Source organism: Drosophila miranda, assembly GCF_003369915.1.
Source record: "Drosophila miranda strain MSH22 chromosome Y unlocalized genomic scaffold, D.miranda_PacBio2.1 Contig_Y2_pilon, whole genome shotgun sequence".
Taxonomy (NCBI): Eukaryota; Metazoa; Arthropoda; class Insecta; order Diptera; family Drosophilidae; genus Drosophila; species Drosophila miranda.
Window position 1 is genome coordinate 36,120,978 of NW_022881614.1, and position 27,726 is coordinate 36,148,703.

The 27,726-nt window shown below is 54.4% G+C and overlaps 1 protein-coding gene across 1 annotated transcript in view; it reads right to left on the bottom strand.

The window, feature by feature from the left end:
• Positions 1-27,015, bottom strand: part of LOC117193975 — a 95,934-nt gene extending 68,919 nt beyond the window's left edge. Inside the window, exons 1-4 of the mRNA XM_033398623.1 lie at positions 26,623-27,015; positions 22,416-22,593; positions 22,134-22,360; positions 21,357-21,510 (exon numbers count right to left, since the gene is read on the bottom strand). Coding sequence (XP_033254514.1) covers positions 21,357-21,510; positions 22,134-22,360; positions 22,416-22,593; positions 26,623-27,015 — 952 coding nt within the window. The remainder of the gene's footprint in view (positions 1-21,356; positions 21,511-22,133; positions 22,361-22,415; positions 22,594-26,622) is intronic.
• Positions 27,016-27,726: the final 711 nt, after the last annotated feature.

Below are 27,726 nucleotides of genomic sequence, written 5' to 3' on the forward strand. Positions count from 1 at the left end.
TCAATAGCCGAGTCGATAGAGCCCTGTCTGTCTGTCCGTCCGTCCGTCCGTCCGTCCGTCCGTCCGTCCGTCCGTCCGTCTGTCCGTCCCCTTCAGCGCCTAGTGCTCAAAGACTATAAGAGCTAGAGCAACGATGTTTTGGATCCAGACTTCTGTGTCTCTAACACACACGTAGCATAGGCGGCTTTGCTTAGAGTAAAACATTAGCGCCTAGATCTCAGAGACTGCAAAAGCTACAGCAACCAAATTTGGTATCCACACTCCTAATATATCGGACCGAGACGAGCTTGTTTCAAAATTTCGCCACACCCCCTTCCGCCCCCGCAAAGGACGAAAATCTGGGGATAATCATAAATCTCAGAGACTATTAAGGCTAGAGTAACCAAATTTAGTATCCGCACTCCTGTTAGATCTCACTATAAAACGTATATCTCAGAATTTCGCCCCACCGCTTTCCGCCCCACAAAGGACGAAAACCTGTTGCATCCACAATATTGCAGATACGAGAAAACTAAAAAGGCAGAATCATAGATAATGAAGATATGGTCCGGTGGATGAATTTGGATCAGATCGGATAATTTTTATAGCCAAAAGGAACAAATCAATTTTCAGTGGCTACGCAGCGCCCGACGTCACGCTCAGACTGATTTTCTGTCTCTCTCGCACGCACTCTTTGTCGTGTCGTTTAATATTAGCGGCGTCTGCCGGAGGAGAGCCATACTGACTTAGTATCGGGTATAACTGTAGAGTTGCGGTGTCCGCAGCAACTCACAACGTTCCCCCTCGTTTCGTCTGTCAACTGTCTGCATAAAAATGCTACACAAATTACAGATACAGATACAGATACAAATGAATAAAGATACAGTGGCAGTGGCAGTGGCCCACCCACCTCTCCTCCTTCGACTGGCAGCAGGCAAAATGCTTTCATGTGTGTGCATTTTAATTTATACGACGGCCGGCCCCAACAGCAATGCCACTCCCCCTCCCCACCCCTCTGCATAAAAGGCAAAAACTGAATGAATCGGGGAACTTGTTCCTTCTTTTGTTGTTTAATATTGTGGTCGGGGTGGGGTAAAACGGAGCCCTGGGCTCGTTTTGCTGTTGTTATTGCGGTTTTTACAATTTTCATGCCTGCCAATTTTCACAGACACAAATCCCATACGGCTTTTCTACATTTTCCAATCATTTTTCAGGCCAACAGCCCCTCGACAGCCTCAACTAGTCGTGTACCTTGGCATTTGTCATGGCATTATGCGGCTTGACGGGCATAAATAAAGCAAATAACTGTGGCATTTTTTCTGTGGCTCGACCCGATCGAGCCTTGCCTGGTCCGAGCCTGGTCTGGACCTCTATGGGGACGTGGCTGTGGCTTTGTTACTGCCAATTAGTGTGAGTCCTTCTAATTGTCGCCTCACCTTGTCATCGTCATAGTCATCGACATGGTCATCCAAATCTGGAGGGGAATCTGGATTTCTGTTTTGATTCGATTTCATATGCGATGTGCGCATTGCTGCTGAATGGTACAAAGCATTGATTGATGGCTTATTGAGAGGGCCAGCCAGAGGGCGGCACGGAGTCCCGGGAAAAACAACGTACGTGCAACGATGTGCAGTGCAGTCTGTGGCACCGTCTAATGAGTGAGCATTCAAATATATGTAATCAGATTTTTACCAATTCGGACGCTGAATGGTGCTCTCGTTGCTTTTAGAGGCGGTTCGAAAGTTTATTTCATTAAAATCGCCATCAAAGTTCTCACCTTTCGCACTCATTAATGGCATCCATGGTTTGTCCTTTGTTGTTCTTTGTATTCCTTCTATTTTCCGCTCTGTTATCTTGATGATTTCTGACCCTGACTCCACATCCACCGCCAGTCCGCGCCCTCCATCATACCTACGTTTTCCTGCTGCACTTTCAATTAATATAATTTCACCTTTGCTTTCTTTCTTTCCTTTGTATTTCTCGCTGCAGCTGCATAATATTTTTGCCACCCCCCACCAGGCGGCTGCTGGCGTGTGTTAACTTTAGCAATTTAACTTTTTAATCAACATTTGCTTTTTGGTTTTTACATTTATTTACAGCCGCCACCAGTCCAGTCCAGTCCAGTCCACTCTCGCTATCATTGCTGTTCTACTGCCTCTGCTTCTGCTTCTGCTAATTAAACAAGGTGAGATATTCCCTTTGTTTGACTTTTATTCAAAACTTTCCCCCAGGCCCCCCCCACCCAGAGAATAAATGAATGACTGACTGCCTCAGTGACTGACTGAATGACTTGTTGGACATTTGTTGGTCAAAGTTAAATGTAATTTATTGTAAGGAAGCGATCCTGGGCTGGGGTACATATCTCAGTCTACTCCAGGGTCGAAATTACAGCAATATTTATAATTTGCCGGGACTCCGTATTTCGGACCGACGATGGGGGACGGGGCAGCAGTCCCGCGGACGGGAGCGATCGTAGCGTGGGACGGGGCAGTTGGTTTCACCGAGAGCACTCCGGTTATCGCCGAATAGCGCCTTCAGGGCCCCACCGAACTCAGAATCAATACGGAGGTCTTTACTATGCGATAATACCGACAGGTGTCGCCGAGAGTACCTAGGCTATCGCCGGACAGTACTTACGGGACCCGCTGGCCTGAGAGTTACTACGAAGCGGAAAGGGGGACTATGCTATGCGAGAATACCGACAAGTATCACCGAGAGTACCTAGGCTATCGCCGGACGGTACTTACGGGACCCTGTCGGCCTAAGAATTACTACGACGCGGAAAGGGGAACTTTGCTATGCGGAAATACCGACAAGTATCGCCGAGAGTACCTAGGCTATCGCCGGACGGTACTTACGGGAAACTGTCGGCCTAAGAATTACTACGACGCGGAAAGGGGAACTTTGCTATGCGGGAATACCGACAAGTATCGCCGAGAGTACCTAGGTTATCGCCGGACGGTACTTACGGGACCCTGTCGGCCTAAGAATTACTACGAGGGTCAGTAATATCGTTGGGTTACCCGAGTGGTAGTCTTCCGTATTCCTAGGTGTCCGGCGGTCGGGTGATCGTGGCATTCTTCTAACACTCGTCTACTATGGCCACTGGTGACGCATAACTTCCACTGGTGAGATTCTTCCTCGATTGGTCGGTGTCCAGGCTGCCGGTAGATCTGTCCGTTCTCGATTATAAATTCTCTGCATTCTCTGCGCCCCTAGACCTTAGTCGCTTGCGTCAGTTTGTAGAGCGAACCTCTCCGCGAAATCCGGGCAGGCTAAGACGGGTGCTTGGGTTAACTTCTCCTTCAACTCCTCGAAAGCGGCCTGCTGTTCGTCACTCCAGTTCCACCTTTTCTCCCTCTTCAGGAGGCTAGTCATTGGTTGTACAATCGTCGCGAAGTTTGGGACAAACCTCCGGTACCACGATGCCATTCCCAGGCAGCGTCGAAGCTCCTTTATTGAACTGGGTGGGGCCAACTTCCGGACGGCGACGATCTTATCTGGGTCGGTGTGTATATACCCTGCTCACAAATGACATGCCCCAGGTATACGATGCTTTTCTGGAAGAAGCTGCATTTCTTTTGGTTCAATCTTAGATTTGCTTCCCGTAGTCTCCGGAACACCTCTCGCAGATGGTCGACGTGTTCCTCCACCGCCGCGTTGGGTTCCATCTGTGGTCCGATGACGCTGTCCAAGGCTCGCTGGAACGTGGCCGATGCTGAGTGCAGTCCGAACGGCATCACCTTCCAATGGAAGAGTCCTCTGCCCGGAACGGTGAAGGCGGTACATTCTCGGCTCCCCTCGGCCATCGGGATCTGCCAATACCCGTTCTTGAGGTCCAAAGTCGAGATGTAACGTGCATTACGGAGCCTCTCGATGATGTGGTTGATCCTGGGCAGTGGGTAGGCGTCGGGTATTGATTGCGCGTTGAGTTGTCGGTAGAGCGATGCTGGTTTCCCGTGGGGTCGTTCGCTCTGATTGAGCCGCACTGCTGAGCATTTCTGATTTGGCTCGCGTCGATCGTGTTATATTTTTAGCGCCGCCGGGTCCGTCTCGGTCGGGGCTTAGATGCGTTGTCCTTGTATTGCTGCTGGGTCTGGCGTGGTCGAGGCTTCGATGCGTTGTCCTTGTATTGCTGCTGAGTCTGGCGTGTTCGAAACTTAGAAACGTTGTCCTGAGGTTACTGCTGGTTCTGGCGTGGTCGTGGCTTAGCTCCGTTGTCTTGGTAGGGATACTCTGGGTGGTTTTCGAGGCATACGGACTGGCCCTGGGTGTGTCCAGCGGTGTCGCAGTCGTCTCCGTCGAATCCTCGTTGCTCTGGGTGTTCTTCGAGGCGGACGGACTGGCCCTGGGTGTGTCCAGCGGTGTCGCAGTCGTTTCCGTCGAGTCTTCGTTGCTTTGGGTGTTCCTCGAGGCGGACGGACTGGCCCTGGGTGTGTCCAGCGGTGTCGCAGTCGTCTCCGTCGAATCCTCGTTGCTTTGGGTGTTCTTCGAGGCGGAAGGACTGGCCCTGGGTGTGTCCAGCGGTGTCGCAGTCGTCTCCGTCGAATCTTCGTTGATGGTTCTGGCGCGGTCGTATCGAATCGTGGGTTGGGTTCGGGTGGCGTTGCTGGGTCTGGCGTGTTCGAGATCCTGATGCGTTGTCGTGGGTCCATTGCATGGTCTGGCGTGGTTGGGATTCGGGTGCGTTGCCACTGGTACATTGCTGGGTCTGGCGTGGTTTGGATTCTGGTGCGTTGTCTTCGTCCGGTGGGTCGCCGTTGGATTGGTCGAGTGGGTAGGAGCAGCGGATGCAGTCGCGGGACTTTCGTCACTAAAAGTAACCATGCGGGGCCGAGTCGAGGATGATGTGGGGATCGGGTTGGTTTCCCGGATCGCCCGCTGGGTCAACTGCAAGTACGCTCGTCCGCATTGTATTATGGCCTGGACGCCGTAAAGGAAATCGAGCCCCAGTATGATGTCGTCCACTACCATGGGTAGGACTATTAGAATCAACCGCGTTTCCTGTTGATCCAGACGTACCTTGACCGAAACCGCTTGCGTCACCTCCTTTGCTGTACCGTCCGCCAGGCGGACGGTAGTCCTTATATTCCGTTCGTTCCCTCCGGTACTTACTTCATGAGCGATGCGTTGACTGACGAACGACCGCGTTGCTCCCGTGTCGAGGGTAGCTGTGAGCGGTACTCCTTCGATGGTTACTAGCGCGGCGATCCTGCCTCCTTCCAAACTTAAGGGATGAGTTACTCCTGGGGGCCCTGGAGGTATGTCTCCGATCGGTTCCCTGACGAGCGGAGACTTGGCCCGTTTCCCGACTCGGATAGCCTACAGCAGTCGATCGTCCGGTGGCCGCGGCGGCCACACTCCCAACAGAATAGCACTCGCCGATTCCTGCATGAACTGCTGAAATGACCTTCCTCCCCGCAATTACGGCAGGCCCGGCGTGTGTTCACCGGCTGGTCTCCATCCTGGGTCACTACGCGGCTTGCCGTCTCGGCGCTCCGGGAGGGCCCGGTGTCGTCTGGAGGAGCATGCTGTGGGGTGGATAATCCGGGTCCTTGGCGTTCTGGCTTCCGTATTTGGGCGGTCGTTAGCTGGGTGGGTTTGTTCGCGGTCCCTCGTTGTCTCGTACGCTACTTTCAATTGGGTCAGTTCTCGGAGGTCGATCAAGTAGTCCTGAAAGGCTTCTCGGGGTCGTTGGTGACGGGAGCGGATCGTATCTTCCAAGCGCAAAAAGTATCGCGGGGGTAGGAAGAACTCCAAGAACTCCTTCCGGAACTCGGTCCATGGCTTGCCTTGCCTCTGGAACGTCCTAAACCATCCTTCTGCCTTGCCAGTTAGTAGCCCGGAGATGGCTCGCGGCAGTTGTGCTGGGCTTCCGCCATATGAGTCGACCCTTTCTTCCAACCGAAGAACTTCAGACCCCAATTACGCAGCTTATCGGCCAGGGCGGCGAAGGAGATTTCTTCCCTTCCGGGTCGCGAAGTTCCGGCTTCCTCGGGGAAGCGGTGCTGGTGGTGATTGTCACCATGTCGCCGGTCAGTCGTGGTTTCAAGCCGGCCAGAGTCGCCGTGAGCTGCGCGCGGGAACTCGGGAATTATGATAGATAGAGGCTGCTCCGCACAGATTCCTTCCTTCCGCTCTCGCTGACTCGGTCCCGGCGACGGAGACGTGCTCCTCGGGCTTCTCGGGCTGGGCGCGCTGTCGAAGACCATTCCGAGCTCTTTGATCCGTTTTTCTATCCCAGTCGGATGCTCACCGCGCGAGATAAAGGCCGAGATCCGGCTGCGCAGTTCGTCCACTGTCCCGGTTTCACCGAGGCCGAATTCGGCGGCGATGGCCTGCAATTCGTCCTTGCGCCGATACGAAATCCACTGTACCCCCATATCGAAGCACGGTGGTCGAACTGGCACTTCGAGGTCTTTCGCGTTTCCGACGGTAGTATCACGTATTGAGCCTCCGGTAGAATCTTTTCTTAGGTCACGCACTGAATACCGGAGTCCTTGGGGCTAGTCACGGAAGCACGGCGTATGTACGGTTAACACGGTTGTCCAGTGGAGGCGTCCTTGGCGTCCTTGCTGCTTGGGGTACTGGTCGATAGTCCTTGCTATCGTTATCCTTGGAATTGTCCTTGTGGTCCTGGTCGTGCTGGGTTCGTTGATTTAAGCGTTGGATCAGGTCCCGTGTTAATGGCTGAACGCTGACTGATCACTTTGAAGGCTGGGCGTTTACTCTCGGCTATCGTTTTGTAGGCCGGGCTTTGAATGATCACGCTGAAGACCGGGCATTGAATGACTGCTCGCGCTGAGGGCCGGGCATTGACTATCGGCTATTGTTTTGTAGGCCGGGCATTGAATGATCGCGCTGAAGACCGGGCATTGAATGACTGCTCTGAAGACCGGGCGTTGACTGCTCGCGCTGAGGGCCGGGCATTGACTATCGGCTATTGTTTTGTAGGCCGGCATTGAATGATCGCGCTGAAGACCGGGCATCGAATGACTGCTCTGAAGACCGGGCGTTGACTGCTCGCGCTGAGGGCCGGGCATTGACTATTCTCGCTGAGGGCCGGGCGTTGGATATCCTCGCTGAGGGCCGGGCGTCGACTATTCTCGCTGAGGGCCGGGCGTTGACTATCGGCTATTGCTTTGTAGGCCGGGCATTGAATGATCGCGCTGACTATCCTCTTCTGGGTCTGAGTACGAAATATATAGCCGGGCTGGTTGGTCTTCGGGAGGATTCCGACGCTCGCTCGGCCTCTACCGCTCACGACTCGCTGCTCGCCGCGTACGTGTCGCTCTCTCTCTAGCGATTTCTGCACAGCTTCGGCTCCGTTCTCTTTCTCTGCCGCCTCGCCGCGGCGCTCTCCTCCTCATGTGGGCGCAGCGGCCACGTGCTGACGCTATTGCTAGGGAGGTTAGGGAAGCCAGCCTCGGCTGTACGTAAATAATGGGCGACCTCACGTGCGGTTTTTTTTTTTTACAGAGATATACAGCTATTCTTGTCCTAATGATTCCTACTGGCCGTGCTTGCTCCTGGTACAGTCCCGATTCCCATTGCTACTCTTTCTTCTGATCGACTGTTCCACTTAGCGCCCCAAAACATAACGGAATCCCGGAGTCCCTGCTCGGGCGCCATCTGTAAGGAAGCGATCCTGGGCTGGGGTACATATCTCAGTCTTTTCCAGGGTCGAAATTACAGCAATATTTATAATTTGCCGGGACTCCGTATTTCGAAACGACGATGGGGGACGGGGCAGCAGTCCCGCGGACGGGAGCGATCTTAGCGTGGGACGGGGCAGTTGGTTGCACCGAGAGCACTCCGGTTATCGCCGAATAGCGCCTTCAGGGCCCCACCGAACTCAGAATCAATACGGAGGTCTTTACTATACGGAAATACCGGCAAGTATCGCCGAGAGTACCTAGGCTATCGCCGGGCGGTTCTTACGGGACCCTGTCGGCCTAAGAATTACTACGACGCGGAAAGGGGAACTTTGCTATGCGGGAATACCGACAAGTATCGCCGAGAGTACCTAGGCTATCGCCGGACGGTACTTACGGGACCCTGTCGGCCTAAGAATTACTACGACGCGGAAAGGGGAACTTTGCTATGCGGAAATACCGACAAGTATCGCCGAGAGTACCTAGGATATCGCCGGACGGTACTTACGGGACCCTGTCGGCATAAGAATTACTACGACGTGGAAAGGGCAACTTTGCTATGCGGAAATACCGGCAATTATCGCCGAGAGTGCCTAGGCTATCGCCGGACGGCACTTACGGGACCCTGTCGGCCTAAGAATTACTACGACGCGGAAAGGGGAACTTTGCTATGCGGAAATACCGGCAAGTATCGCCGAGAGTGCCTAGGCTATCGCCGGACGGCACTTACGGGACCCTGTCGGCCTAAGAATTACTACGACGCGGAAAGGGGAACTTTGCTATGCGGGAATACCGACAAGTATCGCCGAGAGTACCTAAGCTATCGCCGGACGGTACTTACGGGACCCTGTCGGCCTAAGAATTACTACGAGGGTCAGTAATATCGTTGGGTTACCCGAGTGGTAGTCTTCCGTATTCCTAGGTGTCCGGCGGTCGGGTGATCGTGGCATTCTTCTAACACTCGTCTACTATGGCCACTGGTGACGCATAACTTCCACTGGTGAGATTCTTCCTCGATTGGTCGGTGTCCAGGCTGCCGGTAGATCTGTCCGTTCTCGATTATAAATTCTCTGCATTCTCTGCGCCCCTAGACCGTAGTCGCTTGCGTCAGTTTGTAGAGCGAACCTCTCCGCGAAATCCGGGCAGGCTAAGACGGGTGCTTGGGTTAACTTCTCCTTCAACTCCTCGAAAGCGGCCTGCTGTTCGTCACTCCAGTTCCACCTTTTCTCCCTCTTCAGGAGGCTAGTCATTGGTTGTACAATCGTCGCGAAGTTTGGGACAAACCTCCGGTACCACGATGCCATTCCCAGGCAGCGTCGAAGCTCCTTTATTGAACTGGGTGGGGCCAACTTCTGGACGGCGACGATCTTATCTGGGTCGGTGTGTATATACCCTGCTCACAAATGACATGCCCCAGGTATACGATGCTTTTCTGGAAGAAGCTGCATTTCTTTTGGTTCAATCTTAGATTTGCTTCCCGTAGTCTCCGGAACACCTCTCGCAGATGGTCGACGTGTTCCTCCACCGCCGCTCCGATGGCAATAATGTCAGCAAGGTAAGCGAATGCGTTGGGTTCCATCTGTGGTCCGATGACGCTGTCCAAGGCTCGCTGGAACGTGGCCGATGCTGAGTGCAGTCCGAACGGCATCACCTTCCAATGGAAGAGTCCTCTGCCCGGAACGGTGAAGGCGGTACATTCTCGGCTCCCCTCGGCCATCGGGATCTGCCAATACCCGTTCTTGAGGTCCAAAGTCGAGATGTAACGTGCATTACGGAGCCTCTCGATGATGTGGTTGATCCTGGGCAGTGGGTAGGCGTCGGGTATTGATTGCGCGTTGAGTTGTCGGTAGAGCGATGCTGGTTTCCCGTGGGTCGTTCGCTCTGATTGAGCCGCACTGCTGAGCATTTCTGATTTGGCTCGCGTCGATCGTGTTATATTTTTAGCGCCGCCGGGTCCGTCTCGGTCGGGGCTTAGATGCGTTGTCCTTGTATTGCTGCTGGGTCTGGCGTGGTCGAGGCTTCGATGCGTTGTCCTTGTATTGCTGCTGAGTCTGGCGTGGTCGAAACTTAGAAACGTTGTCCTGAGGTTACTGCTGGTTCTGGCGTGGTCGTGGCTTAGCTCCGTTGTCTTGGTAGGGATACTCTGGGTGGTTTTCGAGGCATACGGACTGGCCCTGGGTGTGTCCAGCGGTGTCGCAGTCGTCTCCGTCGAATCCTCGTTGCTCTGGGTGTTCTTCGAGGCGGACGGACTGGCCCTGGGTGTGTCCAGCGGTGTCGCAGTCGTTTCCGTCGAGTCTTCGTTGCTTTGGGTGTTCCTCGAGGCGGACGGACTGGCCCTGGGTGTGTCCAGCGGTGTCGCAGTCGTCTCCGTCGAATCCTCGTTGCTTTGGGTGTTCTTCGAGGCGGAAGGACTGGCCCTGGGTGTGTCCAGCGGTGTCGCAGTCGTCTCCGTCGAATCTTCGTTGATGGTTCTGGCGCGGTCGTATCGAATCGTGGGTTGGGTTCGGGTGGCGTTGCTGGGTCTGTCGTGTTCGAGATCCTGATGCGTTGTCGTGGGTCCATTGCTGGGTCTGGCGTGGTTGGGATTCGGGTGCGTTGCCACTGGTACATTGCTGGGTCTGGCGTGGTTTGGATTCTGGTGCGTTGTCTTTGTCCGGTGGGTCGCCGTTGGATTGGTCGAGTGGGTAGGAGCAGCGGATGCAGTCGCGGGACTTTCGTCACTAAAAGTAACCATGCGGGGCCGAGTCGAGGATGATGTGGGGATCGGGTTGGTTTCCCGGATCGCCCGCTGGGTCAACTGCAAGTACGCTCGTCCGCATTGTATTATGGCCTGGACGCCGTAAAGGAAATCGAGCCCCAGTATGATGTCGTCCACTACCATGGGTAGGACTATTAGAATCAACCGCGTTTCCTGTTGATCCAGACGTACCTTGACCGAAACCGCTTGCGTCACCTCCTTTGCTGTACCGTCCGCCAGGCGGACGTTAGTCCTTATATTCCGTTCGTTCCCTCCGGTACTTACTTCATGAGCGATGCGTTGACTGACGAACGACCGCGTTGCTCCCGTGTCGAGGGTAGCTGTGAGCGGTACTCCTTCGATGGTTACTAGCGCGGCGATCCTGCCTCCTTCCAAACTTAAGGGATGAGTTACTCCTGGGGGCCCTGGAGGTATGTCTCCGATCGGTTCCCTGACGAGCGGAGACTTGGCCCGTTTCCCGACTCGGATAGCCTACAGCAGTCGATCGTCCGGTGGCCGCGGCGGCCACACTCCCAACAGAATAGCACTCGCCGATTCCTGCATGAACTGCTGAAATGACCTTCCTCCCCGCAATTACGGCAGGCCCGGCGTGTGTTCACCGGCTGGTCTCCATTCTGGGTCACTACGCGGCTTGCCGTCTCGGCGCTCCGGGAGGGCCCGGTGTCGTCTGGAGGAGCATGCTGTGGGGTGGATAATCCGGGTCCTTGGCGTTCTGGCTTCCGTATTTGGGCGGTCGTTAGCTGGGTGGGTTTGTTCGCGGTCCCTCGTTGTCTCGTACGCTACTTTCAATTGGGTCAGTTCTCGCAACGTCTCGAACTGATGTCTACGGGTGAACAGTTGGTATTCCGGCCGAAGGTTTTCGTAGATCCTGTCCAGCTCCCTGTCTGGAGTATACTGAGCTCGTTGCATCATGAGTCGGAGGTCGATCAAGTAGTCCTGAAAGGCTTCTCGGGGTCGTTGGTGACGGGAGCGGATCGTATCTTCCAAGCGCAAAAAGTATCGCGGGGGTAGGAAGAACTCCAAGAACTCCTTCCGGAACTCGGTCCATGGCTTGCCTTGCCTCTGGAACGTCCTAAACCATCCTTCTGCCTTGCCAGTTAGTAGCCCGGAGATGCCTCGCGGCAGTTGTGCTGGGCTTCCGCCATATGAGTCGACCCTTTCTTCCAACCGAAGAACTTCAGACCCCAATTACGCAGCTTATCGGCCAGGGCGGCGAAGGAGATTTCTTCCCTTCCGGGTCGCAAAGTTCCGGCTTCCTCGGGGAAGCGGTGCTGGTGGTGATTGTCACCATGTCGCCGGTCAGTCGTGGTTTCAAGCCGGCCAGAGTCGCCGTGAGCTGCGCGCGGGAACTCGGGAATTATGATAGATAGAGGCTGCTCCGCACAGATTCCTTCCTTCCGCTCTCGCTGACTCGGTCCCGGCGACGGAGACGTGCTCCTCGGGCTTCTCGGGCTGGGCGCGCTGTCGAAGACCATTCCGAGCTCTTTGATCCGTTTTTCTATCCCAGTCGGATGCTCACCGCGCGAGATAAAGGCCGAGATCCGGCTGCGCAGTTCGTCCACTGTCCCGGTTTCACCGAGGCCGAATTCGGCGGCGATGGCCTGCAATTCGTCCTTGCGCCGATACGAAATCCACTGTACCCCCATATCGAAGCACGGTGGTCGAACTGGCACTTCGAGGTCTTTCGCGTTTCCGACGGTAGTATCACGTATTGAGCCTCCGGTAGAATCTTTTCTTAGGTCACGCACTGAATACCGGAGTCCTTGGGGCTAGTCACGGAAGCACGGCGTATGTAAGGTTAACACGGTTGTCCAGTGGAGGCGTCCTTGGCGTCCTTGCTGCTTGGGGTACTGGTCGATAGTCCTTGCTATCGTTATCCTTGGAATTGTCCTTGTGGTCCTGGTCGTGCTGGGTTCGTTGATTTAAGCGTTGGATCAGGTCCCGTGTTGATGGCTGAACGCTGACTGATCACTTTGAAGGCTGGGCGTTTACTCTCGGCTATCGTTTTGTAGGCCGGGCTTTGAATGATCACGCTGAAGACCGGGCATTGAATGACTGCTCGCGCTGAGGGCCGGGCATTGACTATCGGCTATTGTTTTGTAGGCCGGGCATTGAATGATCGCGCTGAAGACCGGGCATTGAATGACTGCTCTGAAGACCGGGCGTTGACTGATCGCGCTGAGGGCCGGGCATTGACTATCGGCTATTGTTTTGTAGGCCGGCATTGAATGATCGCGCTGAAGACCGGGCATCGAATGACTGCTCTGAAGACCGGGCGTTGACTGCTCGCGCTGAGGGCCGGGCATTGACTATTCTCGCTGAGGGCCGGGCGTTGGATATCCTCGCTGAGGGCCGGGCGTCGACTATTCTCGCTGAGGGCCGGGCGTTGACTATCGGCTATTGCTTTGTAGGCCGGTCATTGAATGATCGCGCTGACTATCCTCTTCTGGGTCTGAGTACGAAATATATAGCCGGGCTGGTTGGTCTTCGGGAGGATTCCGACGCTCGCTCGGCCTCTACCGCTCACGACTCGCTGCTCGCCGCGTACGTGTCGCTCTCTCTCTAGCGATTTCTGCACAGCTTCGGCTCCGTTCTCTTTCTCTGCCGCTCGCCGCGGCGCTCTCCTCCTCATGTGGGCGCAGCGGCCACGTGCTGACGCTATTGCTAGGGAGGTTAGGGAAGCCAGCCTCGGCTGTACGTAAATAATGGGCGACCTCACGTGCGGTTTTTTTTTTTTACAGAGATATACAGCTATTCTTGTCCTAATGATTCCTACTGGCCGTGCTTGCTCCTGGTACAGTCCCGATTCCCATTGCTACTCTTTCTTCTGATCGACTGTTCCACTTAGCGCCCCAAAACATAACGGAATCCCGGAGTCCCTGCTCGGGCGCCATCTGTAAGGAAGCGATCCTGGGCTGGGGTACATATCTCAGTCTTTTCCAGGGTCGAAATTACAGCAATATTTATAATTTGCCGGGACTCCGTATTTCGGACCGACGATGGGGGACGGGGCAGCAGTCCCGCGGACGGGAGCGATCTTAGCGTGGGACGGGGCAGTTGGTTGCACCGAGAGCACTCCGGTTATCGCCGAATAGCGCCTTCAGGGCCCCACCGAACTCAGAATCAATACGGAGGTCTTTACTATACGGAAATACCGGCAAGTATCGCCGAGAGTACCTAGGCTATCGCCGGGCGGTTCTTACGGGACCCTGTCGGCCTAAGAATTACTACGACGCGGAAAGGGGAACTTTGCTATGCGGGAATACCGACAAGTATCGCCGAGAGTACCTAGGCTATCGCCGGACGGTACTTACGGGACCCTGTCGGCCTAAGAATTACTACGACGCGGAAAGGGGAACTTTGCTATGCGGAAATACCGACAAGTATCGCCGAGAGTACCTAGGATATCGCCGGACGGTACTTACGGGACCCTGTCGGCATAAGAATTACTACGACGTGGAAAGGGCAACTTTGCTATGCGGAAATACCGGCAATTATCGCCGAGAGTGCCTAGGCTATCGCCGGACGGCACTTACGGGACCCTGTCGGCCTAAGAATTACTACGACGCGGAAAGGGGAACTTTCCTATGCGGAAATACCGGCAAGTATCGCCGAGAGTGCCTAGGCTATCGCCGGACGGCACTTACGGGACCCTGTCGGCCTAAGAATTACTACGACGCGGAAAGGGGAACTTTGCTATGCGGGAATACCGACAAGTATCGCCGAGAGTACCTAGGCTATCGCCGGACGGTACTTACGGGACCCTGTCGGCCTAAGAATTACTACGAGGGTCAGTAATATCGTTGGGTTACCCGAGTGGTAGTCTTCCGTATTCCTAGGTGTCCGGCGGTCGGGTGATCGTGGCATTCTTCTAACACTCGTCTACTATGGCCACTGGTGACGCATAACTTCCACTGGTGAGATTCTTCCTCGATTGGTCGGTGTCCAGGCTGCCGGTAGATCTGTCCGTTCTCGATTATAAATTCTCTGCATTCTCTGCGCCCCTAGACCGTAGTCGCTTGCGTCAGTTTGTAGAGCGAACCTCTCCGCGAAATCCGGGCAGGCTAAGACGGGTGCTTGGGTTAACTTCTCCTTCAACTCCTCGAAAGCGGCCTGCTGTTCGTCACTCCAGTTCCACCTTTTCTCCCTCTTCAGGAGGCTAGTCATTGGTTGTACAATCGTCGCGAAGTTTGGGACAAACCTCCGGTACCACGATGCCATTCCCAGGCAGCGTCGAAGCTCCTTTATTGAACTGGGTGGGGCCAACTTCTGGACGGCGACGATCTTATCTGGGTCGGTGTGTATATACCCTGCTCACAAATGACATGCCCCAGGTATACGATGCTTTTCTGGAAGAAGCTGCATTTCTTTTGGTTCAATCTTAGATTTGCTTCCCGTAGTCTCCGGAACACCTCTCGCAGATGGTCGACGTGTTCCTCCACCGCCGCTCCGAGGGCAATAATTTCAGCAAGGTAAGCGAATGCGTTGGGTTCCATCTGTGGTCCGATGACGCTGTCCAAGGCTCGCTGGAACGTGGCCGATGCTGAGTGCAGTCCGAACGGCATCACCTTCCAATGGAAGAGTCCTCTGCCCGGAACGGTGAAGGCGGTACATTCTCGGCTCCCCTCGGCCATCGGGATCTGCCAATACCCGTTCTTGAGGTCCAAAGTCGAGATGTAACGTGCATTACGGAGCCTCTCGATGATGTGGTTGATCCTGGGCAGTGGGTAGGCGTCGGGTATTGATTGCGCGTTGAGTTGTCGGTAGAGCGATGCTGGTTTCCCGTGGGGTCGTTCGCTCTGATTGAGCCGCACTGCTGAGCATTTCTGATTTGGCTCGCGTCGATCGTGTTATATTTTTAGCGCCGCCGGGTCCGTCTCGGTCGGGGCTTAGATGCGTTGTCCTTGTATTGCTGCTGGGTCTGGCGTGGTCGAGGCTTAGCTCCGTTGTCTTGGTAGGGATACTCTGGGTGGTTTTCGAGGCATACGGACTGGCCCTGGGTGTGTCCAGCGGTGTCGCAGTCGTCTCCGTCGAATCCTCGTTGCTCTGGGTGTTCTTCGAGGCGGACGGACTGGCCCTGGGTGTGTCCAGCGGTGTCGCAGTCGTTTCCGTCGAGTCTTCGTTGCTTTGGGTGTTCCTCGAGGCGGACGGACTGGCCCTGGGTGTGTCCAGCGGTGTCGCAGTCGTTTTCGTCGAATCCTCGTTGCTTTGGGTGTTCTTCGAGGCGGAAGGACTGGCCCTGGGTGTGTCCAGCGGTGTCGCAGTCGTCTCCGTCGAATCTTCGTTGATGGTTCTGGCGCGGTCGTATCGAATCGTGGGTTGGGTTCGGGTGGCGTTGCTGGGTCTGGCGTGTTCGAGATCCTGATGCGTTGTCGTGGGTCCATTGCTGGGTCTGGCGTGGTTGGGATTCGGGTGCGTTGCCACTGGTACATTGCTGGGTCTGGCGTGGTTTGGATTCTGGTGCGTTCTCTTCGTCCGGTGGGTCGCCGTTGGATTGGTCGAGTGGGTAGGAGCAGCGGATGCAGTCGCAGGACTTTCGTCACTAAAAGTAACCATGCGGGGCCGAGTCGAGGATGATGTGGGGATCGGGTTGGTTTCCCGGATCGCCCGCTGGGTCAACTGCAAGTACGCTCGTCCGCATTGTATTATGGCCTGGACGCCGTAAAGGAAATCGAGCCCCAGTATGATGTCGTCCACTACCATGGGTAGGACTATTAGAATCAACCGCGTTTCCTGTTGATCCAGACGTACCTTGACCGAAACCGCTTGCGTCACCTCCTTTGCTGTACCGTCCGCCAGGCGGACGGTAGTCCTTATATTCCGTTCGTTCCCTCCGGTACTTACTTCATGAGCGATGCGTTGACTGACGAACGACCGCGTTGCTCCCGTGTCGAGGGTAGCTGTGAGCGGTACTCCTTCGATGGTTACTAGCGCGGCGATCCTGCCTCCTTCCAAACTTAAGGGATGAGTTACTCCTGGGGGCCCTGGAGGTATGTCTCCGATCGGTTCCCTGACGAGCGGAGACTTGGCCCGTTTCCCGACTCGGATAGCCTACAGCAGTCGATCGTCCGGTGGCCGCGGCGGCCACACTCCCAACAGAATAGCACTCGCCGATTCCTGCATGAACTGCTGAAATGACCTTCCTCCCCGCAATTACGGCAGGCCCGGCGTGTGTTCACCGGCTGGTCTCCATCCTGGGTCACTACGCGGCTTGCCGTCTCGGCGCTCCGGGAGGGCCCGGTGTCGTCTGGAGGAGCATGCTGTGGGGTGGATAATCCGGGTCCTTGGCGTTCTGGCTTTCGTATTTGGGCGGTCGTTAGCTGGGTGGGTTTGTTCGCGGTCCCTCGTTGTCTCGTACGCTACTTTCAATTGGGTCAGTTCTCGCAACGTCTCGAACTGATGTCTACGGGTGAACAGTTGGTATTCCGGCCGAAGGTTCTCGTAGATCCTGTCCAGCTCCCTGTCTGGAGTATACTGAGCTCGTTGCATCATGAGTCGGAGGTCGATCAAGTAGTCCTGAAAGGCTTCTCGGGGTCGTTGGTGACGGGAGCGGATCGTATCTTCCAAGCGCAAAAAGTATCGCGGGGGTAGGAAGAACTCCAAGAACTCCTTCCGGAACTCGGTCCATGGCTTGCCTTGCCTCTGGAACGTCCTAAACCATCCTTCTGCCTTGCCAGTTAGTAGCCCGGAGATGCCTCGCGGCAGTTGTGCTGGGCTTCCGCCATATGAGTCGACCCTTTCTTCCAACCGAAGAACTTCAGACCCCAATTACGCAGTTTATCGGCCAGGGCGGCGAAGGAGATTTCTTCCCTTCCGGGTCGCGAAGTTCCGGCTTCCTCGGGGAAGCGGTGCTGGTGGTGATTGTCACCATGTCGCCGGTCAGTCGTGGTTTCAAGCCGGCCAGAGTCGCCGTGAGCTGCGCGCGGGAACTCGGGAATTATGATAGATAGAGGCTGCTCCGCACAGATTCCTTCCTTCCGCTCTCGCTGACTCGGTCCCGGCGACGGAGACGTGCTCCTCGGGCTTCTCGGGCTGGGCGCGCTGTCGAAGACCATTCCGAGCTCTTTGATCCGTTTTTCTATCCCAGTCGGATGCTCACCGCGCGAGATAAAGGCCGAGATCCGGCTGCGCAGTTCGTCCACTGTCCCGGTTTCACCGAGGCCGAATTCGGCGGCGATGGCCTGCAATTCGTCCTTGCGCCGATACGAAATCCACTGTACCCCCATATCGAAGCACGGTGGTCGAACTGGCACTTCGAGGTCTTTCGCGTTTCCGACGGTAGTATCACGTATTGAGCCTCCGGTAGAATCTTTTCTTAGGTCACGCACTGAATACCGGAGTCCTTGGGGCTAGTCACGGAAGCACGGCGTATGTACGGTTAACACGGTTGTCCAGTGGAGGCGTCCTTGGCGTCCTTGCTGCTTGGGGTACTGGTCGATAGTCCTTGCTATCGTTATCCTTGGAATTGTCCTTGTGGTCCTGGTCGTGCTGGGTTCGTTGATTTAAGCGTTGGATCAGGTCCCGTGTTGATGGCTGAACGCTGACTGATCACTTTGAAGGCTGGGCGTTTACTCTCGGCTATCGTTTTGTAGGCCGGGCTTTGAATGATCACGCTGAAGACCGGGCATTGAATGACTGCTCGCGCTGAGGGCCGGGCATTGACTATCGACTATTGTTTTGTAGGCCGGGCATTGAATGATCGCGCTGAAGACCGGGCATTGAATGACTGCTCTGAAGACCGGGCGTTGACTGCTCGCGCTGAGGGCCGGGCATTGACTATCGGCTATTGTTTTGTAGGCCGGCATTGAATGATCGCGCTGAAGACCGGGCATCGAATGACTGCTCTGAAGACCGGGCGTTGACTGCTCGCGCTGAGGGCCGGGCATTGACTATTCTCGCTGAGGGCCGGGCGTTGGATATCCTCGCTGAGGGCCGGGCGTCGACTATTCTCGCTGAGGGCCGGGCGTTGACTATCGGCTATTGCTTTGTAGGCCGGGCATTGAATGATCGCGCTGACTATCCTCTTCTGGGTCTGAGTACGAAATATATAGCCGGGCTGGTTGGTCTTCGGGAGGATTCCGACGCTCGCTCGGCCTCTACCGCTCACGACTCGCTGCTCGCCGCGTACGTGTCGCTCTCTCTCTAGCGATTTCTGCACAGCTTCGGCTCCGTTCTCTTTCTCTGCCGCCTCGCCGCGGCGCTCTCCTCCTCATGTGGGCGCAGCGGCCACGGGCTGACGCTATTGCTAGGGAGGTTAGGGAAGCCAGCCTCGGCTGTACGTAAATAATGGGCGACCTCACGTGCGGTTTTTTTTTTTTACAGAGATATACAGCTTTTCTTGTCCTAATGATTCCTACTGGCCGTGCTTGCTCCTGGTACAGTCCCGATTCCCATTGCTACTCTTTCTTCTGATCGACTGTTCCACTTAGCGCCCCAAAACATAACGGAATCCCGGAGTCCCTGCTCGGGCGCCATCTGTAAGGAAGCGATCCTGGGCTGGGGTACATATCTCAGTCTACTCCAGGGTCGAAATTACAGCAATATTTATAATTTGCCGGGACTCCGTATTTTGGACCGACGATGGGGGACGGGGCAGCAGTCCCGCGGACGGGAGCGATCTTAGCGTGGGACGGGGCAGTTGGTTGCACCGAGAGCACTCCGGTTATCGCCGAATAGCGCCTTCAGGGCCCCACCGAACTCAGAATCAATACGGAGGTCTTTACTATGCGGAAATACCGGCAAGTATCGCCGAGAGTACCTAGGCTATCGCCGGGCGGTTCTTACGGGACCCTGTCGGCCTAAGAATTACTACGACGCGGAAAGGGGAACTTTGCTATGCGGGAATACCGACAAGTATCGCCGAGAGTACCTAGGCTATCGCCGGACGGTACTTTCGGGACCCTGTCGGCCTAAGAATTACTACGACGCGGAAAGGGGAACTTTGCTATGCGGAAATACCGACAAGTATCGCCGAGAGTACCTAGGCTATCGCCGGACGGTACTTACGGGACCCTGTCGGCATAAGAATTACTACGACGTGGAAAGGGCAACTTTGCTATGCGGAAATACCGGCAATTATCGCCGAGAGTGCCTAGGCTATCGCCGGACGGCACTTACGGGACCCTGTCGGCCTAAGAATTACTACGACGCGGAAAGGGGAACTTTGCTATGCGGGAATACCGACAAGTATCGCCGAGAGTGCCTAGGCTATCGCCGGACGGCACTTACGGGACCCTGTCGGCCTAAGAATTACTACGACGCGGAAAGGGGAACTTTGCTATGCGGGAATACCGACAAGTATCGCCGAGAGTACCTAGGCTATCGCCGGGCGGTACTTACGGGACCCTGTCGGCCTAAGAATTACTACGAGGGTCGGGGGTACCGGCAAGCATCGCCGAGAGTGCCTAGGCAATCGCCGGATAGCACTTACGGGACACCGCCGAACTAAGAATTACTTCAAGTACGAGAATACCGACGCGTATCGCCGAGAGCGCTTAGGCAATCGCTGGACAGCCCCTTTGGGACCCAGGGAACTACGGGGATCAGGCGAGACACCAACAGGCGCCACCGGGGGCGCTTAGACGATCGTCGGATAGCGGCCTCGGGACCCTGCAGGGTCACAAACTACGGGAGGGAATCATGCGGAGGGAACGCCGACAGGTGTCACCGAGAACGCCTAGGCAATCGCCGGACAGCGGCCTCAGGATCCTGTCGGGCTACGAACTACTGGATGAAAGCACGCAGGCTCGGGCAAGAGGCGGGAGGAAGGGCAGAGAAGATGAAGCCCCGGGCCTCCAGGTTCCCTAGTGTATAGATTGTTGGTGGTCGGGCTATGTTTCTGTTATATTCGTTACATTTCACTTTATTCTCTCTTGGTTCCCTACCTATCGCACCGCTCGGCAGCCCGTATACACGTCTAGAGACTAGCTTACCCTGAACTCACACGCTTGTACTCGTCGAAAGCCTCCTCTTTTCCGTGGGTGCAGCGTAGATGCAGGATCTCCTCTCCGTAAGTGTAGTATCGATGCAGGGTCTTCTCCCCGTAAGCGCAGCGTCGATGCCGGATCTTCCCCGTGTCACTGATAGCGTTGGCGTGGATCCGGGCCGCCACGTGTTTTTTTTTTACTTTTTCCAAGCCACTCGAATTTTTCCGCGAACTCGTCCGACTCCTACGACTGCTCCCAATCGACCTTTTTTCGATCCACGTTTTTCTTCTCCAGCCTCAGAACTCTCCCGATCCTGCGCCAGCGTGGGCGGCCAGCGTCGTCATTCTCGCGGCGGTAGAGGGCTGGCGCCGTCGTTCGGCGTCTACGCTGCGCCGGTGACTTTTATCTCTCTTTTTCGCTGCTGGCGCGTCGTTCGCTTTAGATTTCCGCGTTTCTCTTCTGCCGTTGCTGCTGTGGGCTTACTGTTTCGGCGCTTCGTTGTTGCGTCGACGCTGGCGACTTATCTTTTCGGCGCTTCTCGTCTTCGGCCGTCGCTGAATTGATGCTGTTGGCTACCGTTTCGGCTTTTGGTGTATTCCTCTCCCTCTTTTGCTGCTACTGCGTCGTTGGGTTTCTGCTTTCTCGGTGTATTCCTCGCCGTTGCTGCGTCGATGCCGTTGGTTTTCGGCCCTTGGTGTATTCCTCTCTCTTTTTGGCTGCTGCTGCGTCGTTGTTGTTGGGTTTCGTTCTGAAAAGCCAGTGGCGTCCGCCGTGATCGCGACTTGCCCCCCCCCCCCCTTTAAAGAAGATAATAAGCTACGTGGGGCTTAGAGACCCCCTCGGGCCGTATATGAAATACTTAATACGGCTCCTTTGAGTCTTGATTAAAGGGGAAAGCTCTCTCTCCTAGCTCTGGGAAAATGGGACCCACAAGAGTGTGACGAATATACCCTACTATAACCGACGACTATCAGGGCTCAATGACTTTGACTTTGGCTATCTCCCGTCTCCAAATGGATCTTTATTCGTGGAACTTACATTGCACGTCCAGCAGGAGAGAGGCGTTCTGGCGTATCTTCAGGGTGGGATGCTCCATCACGCACAGGATTCGGGCGTTGTGATGTGCTCGATACACGGCCGCAAGACGGGCCTCGCTCTTGGCCCCGCTGTTGATTTTGTAGCCATTCTTGTCCTGGAAAGTGGGGGAGAATGATTAAAATTCCATTAAATTTTAAAGCTTAAACGGCTATGGTGGACTGGCAGGGGATTGTGGGTGGTATGGCCAATTAGTCAGGCCTGTTATCAGGCAGCGGCATCATAAATTTAAATTAAAGTGACTCCCACTCGTCCTCCCCCGTTGGATTGGCAAGGTTTTCAATCAATCATCAGATCATTCGGGTGTGCGGTGGTCTGTTGCGGTGCCGTGTGGTTTGGTGTGGTCTGCAGTTCGACCAGCAAAACACGCAAATTTGTGGCATTTAGGGTCTAAACGACAAACACACATACAGCCACCCCCCTGACAGATGGGTCCACGGAGGGAGGTGGAGCATGTGCATTGCTTGATCTGCTTTTCATTATGCCCGAGTGCCAGACAAACAAATTTTGGGCCCAAACCGCAGCCAGAGGCAAGACCAAGCCAAGTCCAGGAGCCAGCCAGCCAGCCGGAGCAACCATGCGAAGATCCATTATTTGAGCCAAGAGCCGCTGTTATCCACACCTAATGTGTGTGTGTGTCTGTGCCAACCACCACTTGTCCTGCCGACAGTTGCCACTCAATTTGTCTAATCGATTCGGAGGCCAAATGCCCCCGCTTACCTTCTCGTTCTTGATCTCCTCCAGCTCGAGCACCTCGGCGGACACCTTCTGGGCGTGCCGATCCACGCCGGGGCTGAGCAGCACCTCCCAGGTGAGCGTGGGCCGCGGATTGCCGCCCTCGCTGATGCAGGCCAGATTCAGTTCGGAGTTCTGCTTGACGGGCACAAAGATGTTGCCGGCGTCGAGGCGACGGGAGTCGATGAGCAGATACGGGGGCTTGGGGCGATCTAGAAGAAGCCCATTTAGTGTTTGTCTAATGGCCATGGTAATGCCAGTACTTACCCAGAACCACCAGCTTGACGGGTCGGGCATTCTCCGTGTAGCGGCGCGTATTCTCCGCCTCGCACTGCCACTTGCCGTCGTCCTCCAGCATGACATTGGTAATGGTTAGCGCCCCATTAGCCTCTTTGATGAAGCGGTAGTCGGTGACTCGGCTGGTGCGGTCCATGGCGTGGACGACCTGCAGTTGGATGAAGCGGATGAGAGAGAATTGTTGAGAGCTGTTTGCGTTTGCGTTTTTGTTTTCTTGTTACTTCTTTGTATAAAAACTAATGTCACTGGCGAAATTATGCAGAACGCCTTTTGTGAAACTTTTAATGCAGCGCATTAAATGCTCATAAATATAATGCTACCCCCCCCCCCCCCCCCCCCCCACTCCCTTAATTCAAGCTGAAATGTATGGCCGCATTCAAATGCTCCTCAAACCCAACAACAAAAGGAAATTTCATAAAATTACATTTATGGCGAAACAGTACTCGAATACAGATGCAGATACAGATACGAGTATGTGGCTTAATGCGTTTAAGTGCCAATTAAACGTCTGGCCAAAGTATGAGGGTGTCCAGGCATAATTGTAATTCCATTTGTAGTCGAAATGATTAACTTTTGGCATCGGATTACAAAAAAACAAAAAGGTGGAACACATTCCGAGGGAGAGACTTTATCCGCAGACACTCCAAAAACAGGAAAGAATGGGGATCAGGGATATAGAAATATACAAAATATACATTCAAGGCGGGTATTTGTTTGCTGAATGTTTGCGTATATGCGATTCCCTGTAGCCAGAGCCACTATCTGTGTGTGGTTGGGGGCCGGAGTAGTGCTCGGAGTAGACTCCACGATGTCATTGTCTGCCTGACGCTTTTGTCTTCCAGCCCTTTTCTTGTTTTGGGGGCTGTTCTTCATCTCTCTAAATTAAAGTTGTCATTTTTCAAGGGAACGCACAAAAGTATGAAATGGGCCTAATAAATTTCTGCCCGGCATATCCTGCGCCGTTGCGGGGAAAGGGGGAAACCCTAGCCTTGAGTTAGTTAGAGGCTAGTCCAGGGCTGCACACACAAACACATGCCCAGACACATGCATAGGCGCTGAAATGTTTTCTTAAAACAAAAAAGCTTAAAAGTATGCTGCACTTTTCGCACAGCCCGTGCGTGTTCGTGTGCATGTGTATGCGCTCTGTTGCATGTGTAGTTGTGTTTGTGCTGTAACTTAAGTTGTAAATGGAAGATTGCGACGGAAATTACACAAACCTGACGTCGGCTTTGGCCTCCCAGCCACCCGCCCACCCCTCGACACTGCACACGACTTGTGTGTTTGTGCCTGTGTGTGCGTGTACATTTAATGAGCACACACACACACACAAAAAAGAACTCTAGGACTGGCAGGCATTGTTTGTCAATTAGTTTCTAGAGAGCATCATATTCGTGGCCTCCATTCAGGTCATTCGGAATTTGTAAATAGATTACATTCCATTTTTTGATAATTATTAAAAGCCACATCCTGCAGTCAATAGACATTCAATATTCCAGAATATTCGATATTCTGATAATGCCCAGAATAATCTCGGATAAACCTGATATTAGATCCTTGGCATCCATATTCCCCTTTTTCTGTTTTAAACCTGTTCGTCCTCCAACGCAGTCTAATCTGCAGTGGTTGGGAGTGGTTCTGTCCCGTGACTGCACTCTGAGATACATAACTTACGCCTTACCGTGTACTCGTGGCATTGCAGTGCAAACATTACGCCATAACTCACAGGGACAGTCAATACTCGGCTCCACCCATCTCCGAAGTCAACTGTCAACATACGCCCCCTCTCCGCGTGCCTCGCACTGAGCGTTGATTAGGCTAATGTCCTTAGGGCATACGAACAGCTGGCAAGTCTCTTAGCTCTGCGCCAACATCCACCCAGAGAGCCCCAGAGAGCAATTCCTTCTGCAACTTGCACCTGAACGATGGGGGGTCCGTACATACATACTTGTTACGAGGGCATGCAATCTCTTGGTCGTGTGCATTGTTCGAGTTCCAGAACGCCGACAACTTTGCCAACCGCCACTTAATGCAAGAGTCGAGTGGCAAGAGCCGCGAGGCGTGGCAGAGGCAGAGGCAGGGGCTGCACTTTGCCTGCCATGCGGTGGTGGTGGCGGTGAAGTGTGCGGCTTTTGTGGCAATTCTGCGTGGCAAGCCGCAAGAGCAGGAGCAGCCTGTGTGGCATCCTCATTACTGCCATTAGAAACTAAAAGCCTTTTAATCGACTCTGAATAGTCTACATTCCACCGCATGGAGCCACTCGGTTGAGTGGCATGAATAGATTTTGCTGATTACCAATTAATTCATTGACTAAATGCAGTGTGGAAGATGTTTTTCCTGGCCAGCCCTAGGGCTTGTCTTGCCCCATATGACTCGTTTTATTGCCTTCTGCAGGGCATACCTCCTTCTGGCTTCCATCTTTTACCCTACCACATGCCGCACGATGCTTCATTACACACACGCACACACAGACACAGAGAGGAAGAATGTCAGCGACATTTACACAATGTCAACTATAAATGCATTGCCAAACGCACGACGGGGAAGAGGCAGGGGGAAGGCGCAGGCAAGAGCCAGCTGCAATTGGGGACACCTTTGGTCAGGTGCGGCGCTCCACCGACTCTCGACTCTTGACTGCTGTCTCTGTGTGTCTCTCTGCTTTGCAATTGTGTCAAATTAATTGTCAACTGTTGTGCCTCTTTTGCTCTCTCCCTCTCCCTCTCTCTCTCTCTCTCTCTCTCTCTCTCTCTCTCTCTCTCTCTCTCTCTGTGTGTGTCTGTGTGTGTTGTCTGACGTCTGTTTGATAAATTGCATTTAATGGTTGCCGCCAATTAACAGCAATTTTTGCTCTGCCGCTGCCGTTTTGTTTTCCACTCTCCTCTGACCTTTCCCCTTCTATGTGGAAGTTTTTTTTGCGGCGGCTGCACTTTAAAAGAGCGAACGGGCCTAATAGAAATTGATAGCCGCCTTAGGTCCGTCTCCCAGCCCTGAGAGGGGGCCACAATTCCTCGTCCTTCATGTTGACCACGTTCCTTGGCCATATTTCTCACTTCAGCACGCACTGCATTACAAAAATTAGATAAAACATTACGGGTGTGGGGTACTCGTCTTTCTCGTGGCTGCTGCTCTCACACATGGCTGGCCCTTGTTTTAACACAACTAATACAATTTCACCGTTGGGAAATGCTCAGCGCGATGGCGGCTGCCGCTGCTGCTGCAATGGCGTTGATTTTATTTGCCATCGCAGAGTCCGACCAGCAGAGATTAGCCTCGTGCCCCGTGCCTCGTGCCCCCTGCTCGACAATGTTAGTAACTCAATAAACTTGTCAAAGGTACAAAGTAGTAGGCAACTTGCCGCCTTTTCCTCTCGTCAGCTCTGCTCCTCCCCTAAGTGGTGGCTTTTCTTCAACCCGAGTCGCCGAGTGATTAATTTGCGGGCTTGATGTGATTTACTTGCAGCTGCAGCTGCAGTTGAATCAGTTGTTAGTTGCTATCCTGGCGTTGTTATCCTGGCGTGCCACCATGTCCTTGGGGAGCAATCAACGCACTCTGAGAGCGCGTTGGCAGCCCGGCCGTGGCGACATAATTGCACGAAGCCCGAAGGTGGACTACACTTTGTTTGCCCCTTGCAATTGCAACTCAATAACTTGTGCTCCATGGTGGCTCGGCCGCCTCCAGCCTCAGAGGGGGGCCTCATTACGAGGCAGGGCAGCACCCCCACCCTCACCGGCCATGACCAACGACTCGGAAACTGAAAGACAAACTCCGGAGCACAAACGCGCGAGCTTTTGACATCAGAAACTACGGAATAATAGCGATTATCCCATTTGCATAGCGCGGCAGTTAGCGCGACAAATAAGCGATGGGATGGCCAGCAGACACTGAGGGCTGGAAAGCCAGAGGAAAGCCGGGAAAAACTGCCACTCGAGACGTCTCGGGCAGAAGGAACCTACGGCCCTGAAGGACATCAGCAGTCAGACATTCCCCGGATGGAAAAAGAACAAAGAGGACAAACAGAGGAAGCAGAGGAATGCAGATGCAGGGGGGGACAAGTGCTCAAGTGAAAGGCTAAGAATGCAATTAAAGTCAAAAGGTTGGACAAGTTGGCAGTCCCGACAGCTCCACTTGAGAGGGAGAGAGAGAGAGAGAGAGAGATATATAGTTGTGGTGGTACACTCACCTGGCCATTCTTGTACCACATGCTGGAAGCAAAGTCCAGATCCACCTCGCACATCAGCCGGATCTCCGAGTGCTGCTCGGCATAGACCACGGACATCTCCTCGTCCTCGTAGGGATTCGGCGGCACTGGCCGCAGCGGCAGCACCCGCGGCTCGAGCGGCTCCTCGTCCTCGCTGTCGTCCGCATCCTCGCGCGGACTCTTGCGCCCGAACACGTCCCGCACCCCAGTGCCGCTGTCGAACTCCTCGACATCGTCTATGATGACGACCGGCTCCTTCTGCTTGGGCTTGAGGTCCTCGGGCACCAGGTGGAGCGTGAAGCGCACCCGCTTCGCCTTTGGCGTGGTCAGACCCGTGGCCGAATGAATCTCTTTCGGAATGTTTTCTCCATGCATGCAAATCGCCTGGTAATCCCATCGGCACACACACACACCCACACACATCCCAAGCTATTTTCATGCCTAACTTTGTGCGACTTGTTAGCCCTCCCCTTGTGAAGCCCTCGGCTTCAGCTTCAGCTCATCCAGTGGCTGTGCCTGTGTCTGGAGGAGTCAACTGTAGCCAGAGCCACTATCTGTGTGTGGTTGGGGGCCGGAGTAGTGCTCGGAGTAGACTCCACGCTGTCATTGTCTGCCTGACGCTTTTGTCTTCCAGCCCTTTTCTTGTTTTGGGGGCGGGGGCTTGGGGGCCAGCTGGGGGACCGACTGTTCTTCATCTCTCTAAATTAAAGTTGTCATTTTTCAAGGGAACGCACAAAAGTATGAAATGGGCCTAATAAATTTCTGCCCGGCATATCCTGCGCCGTTGCGGGGGAAAGGGGGAAACCCTAGCCTTGAGTTAGTTAGAGGCTAGTCCAGGGCTGCACACACAAACACATGCCCAGGCACATGCAAAGGCGCTGAAATGTTTTCTTAAAACAAAAAAGCTTAAAAGTATGCTGCACTTTTCGCACAGCCCGTGCGTGTTCGTGTGCATGTGTATGCGCTCTGTTGCATGTGTAGTTGTGTTTGTGCTGTAACTTAAGTTGTAAATGGAAGATTGCGACGGAAATTACACAAACCTGACGTCGGCTTTGGCCTCCCAGCCACCCGCCCACCCCTCGACAC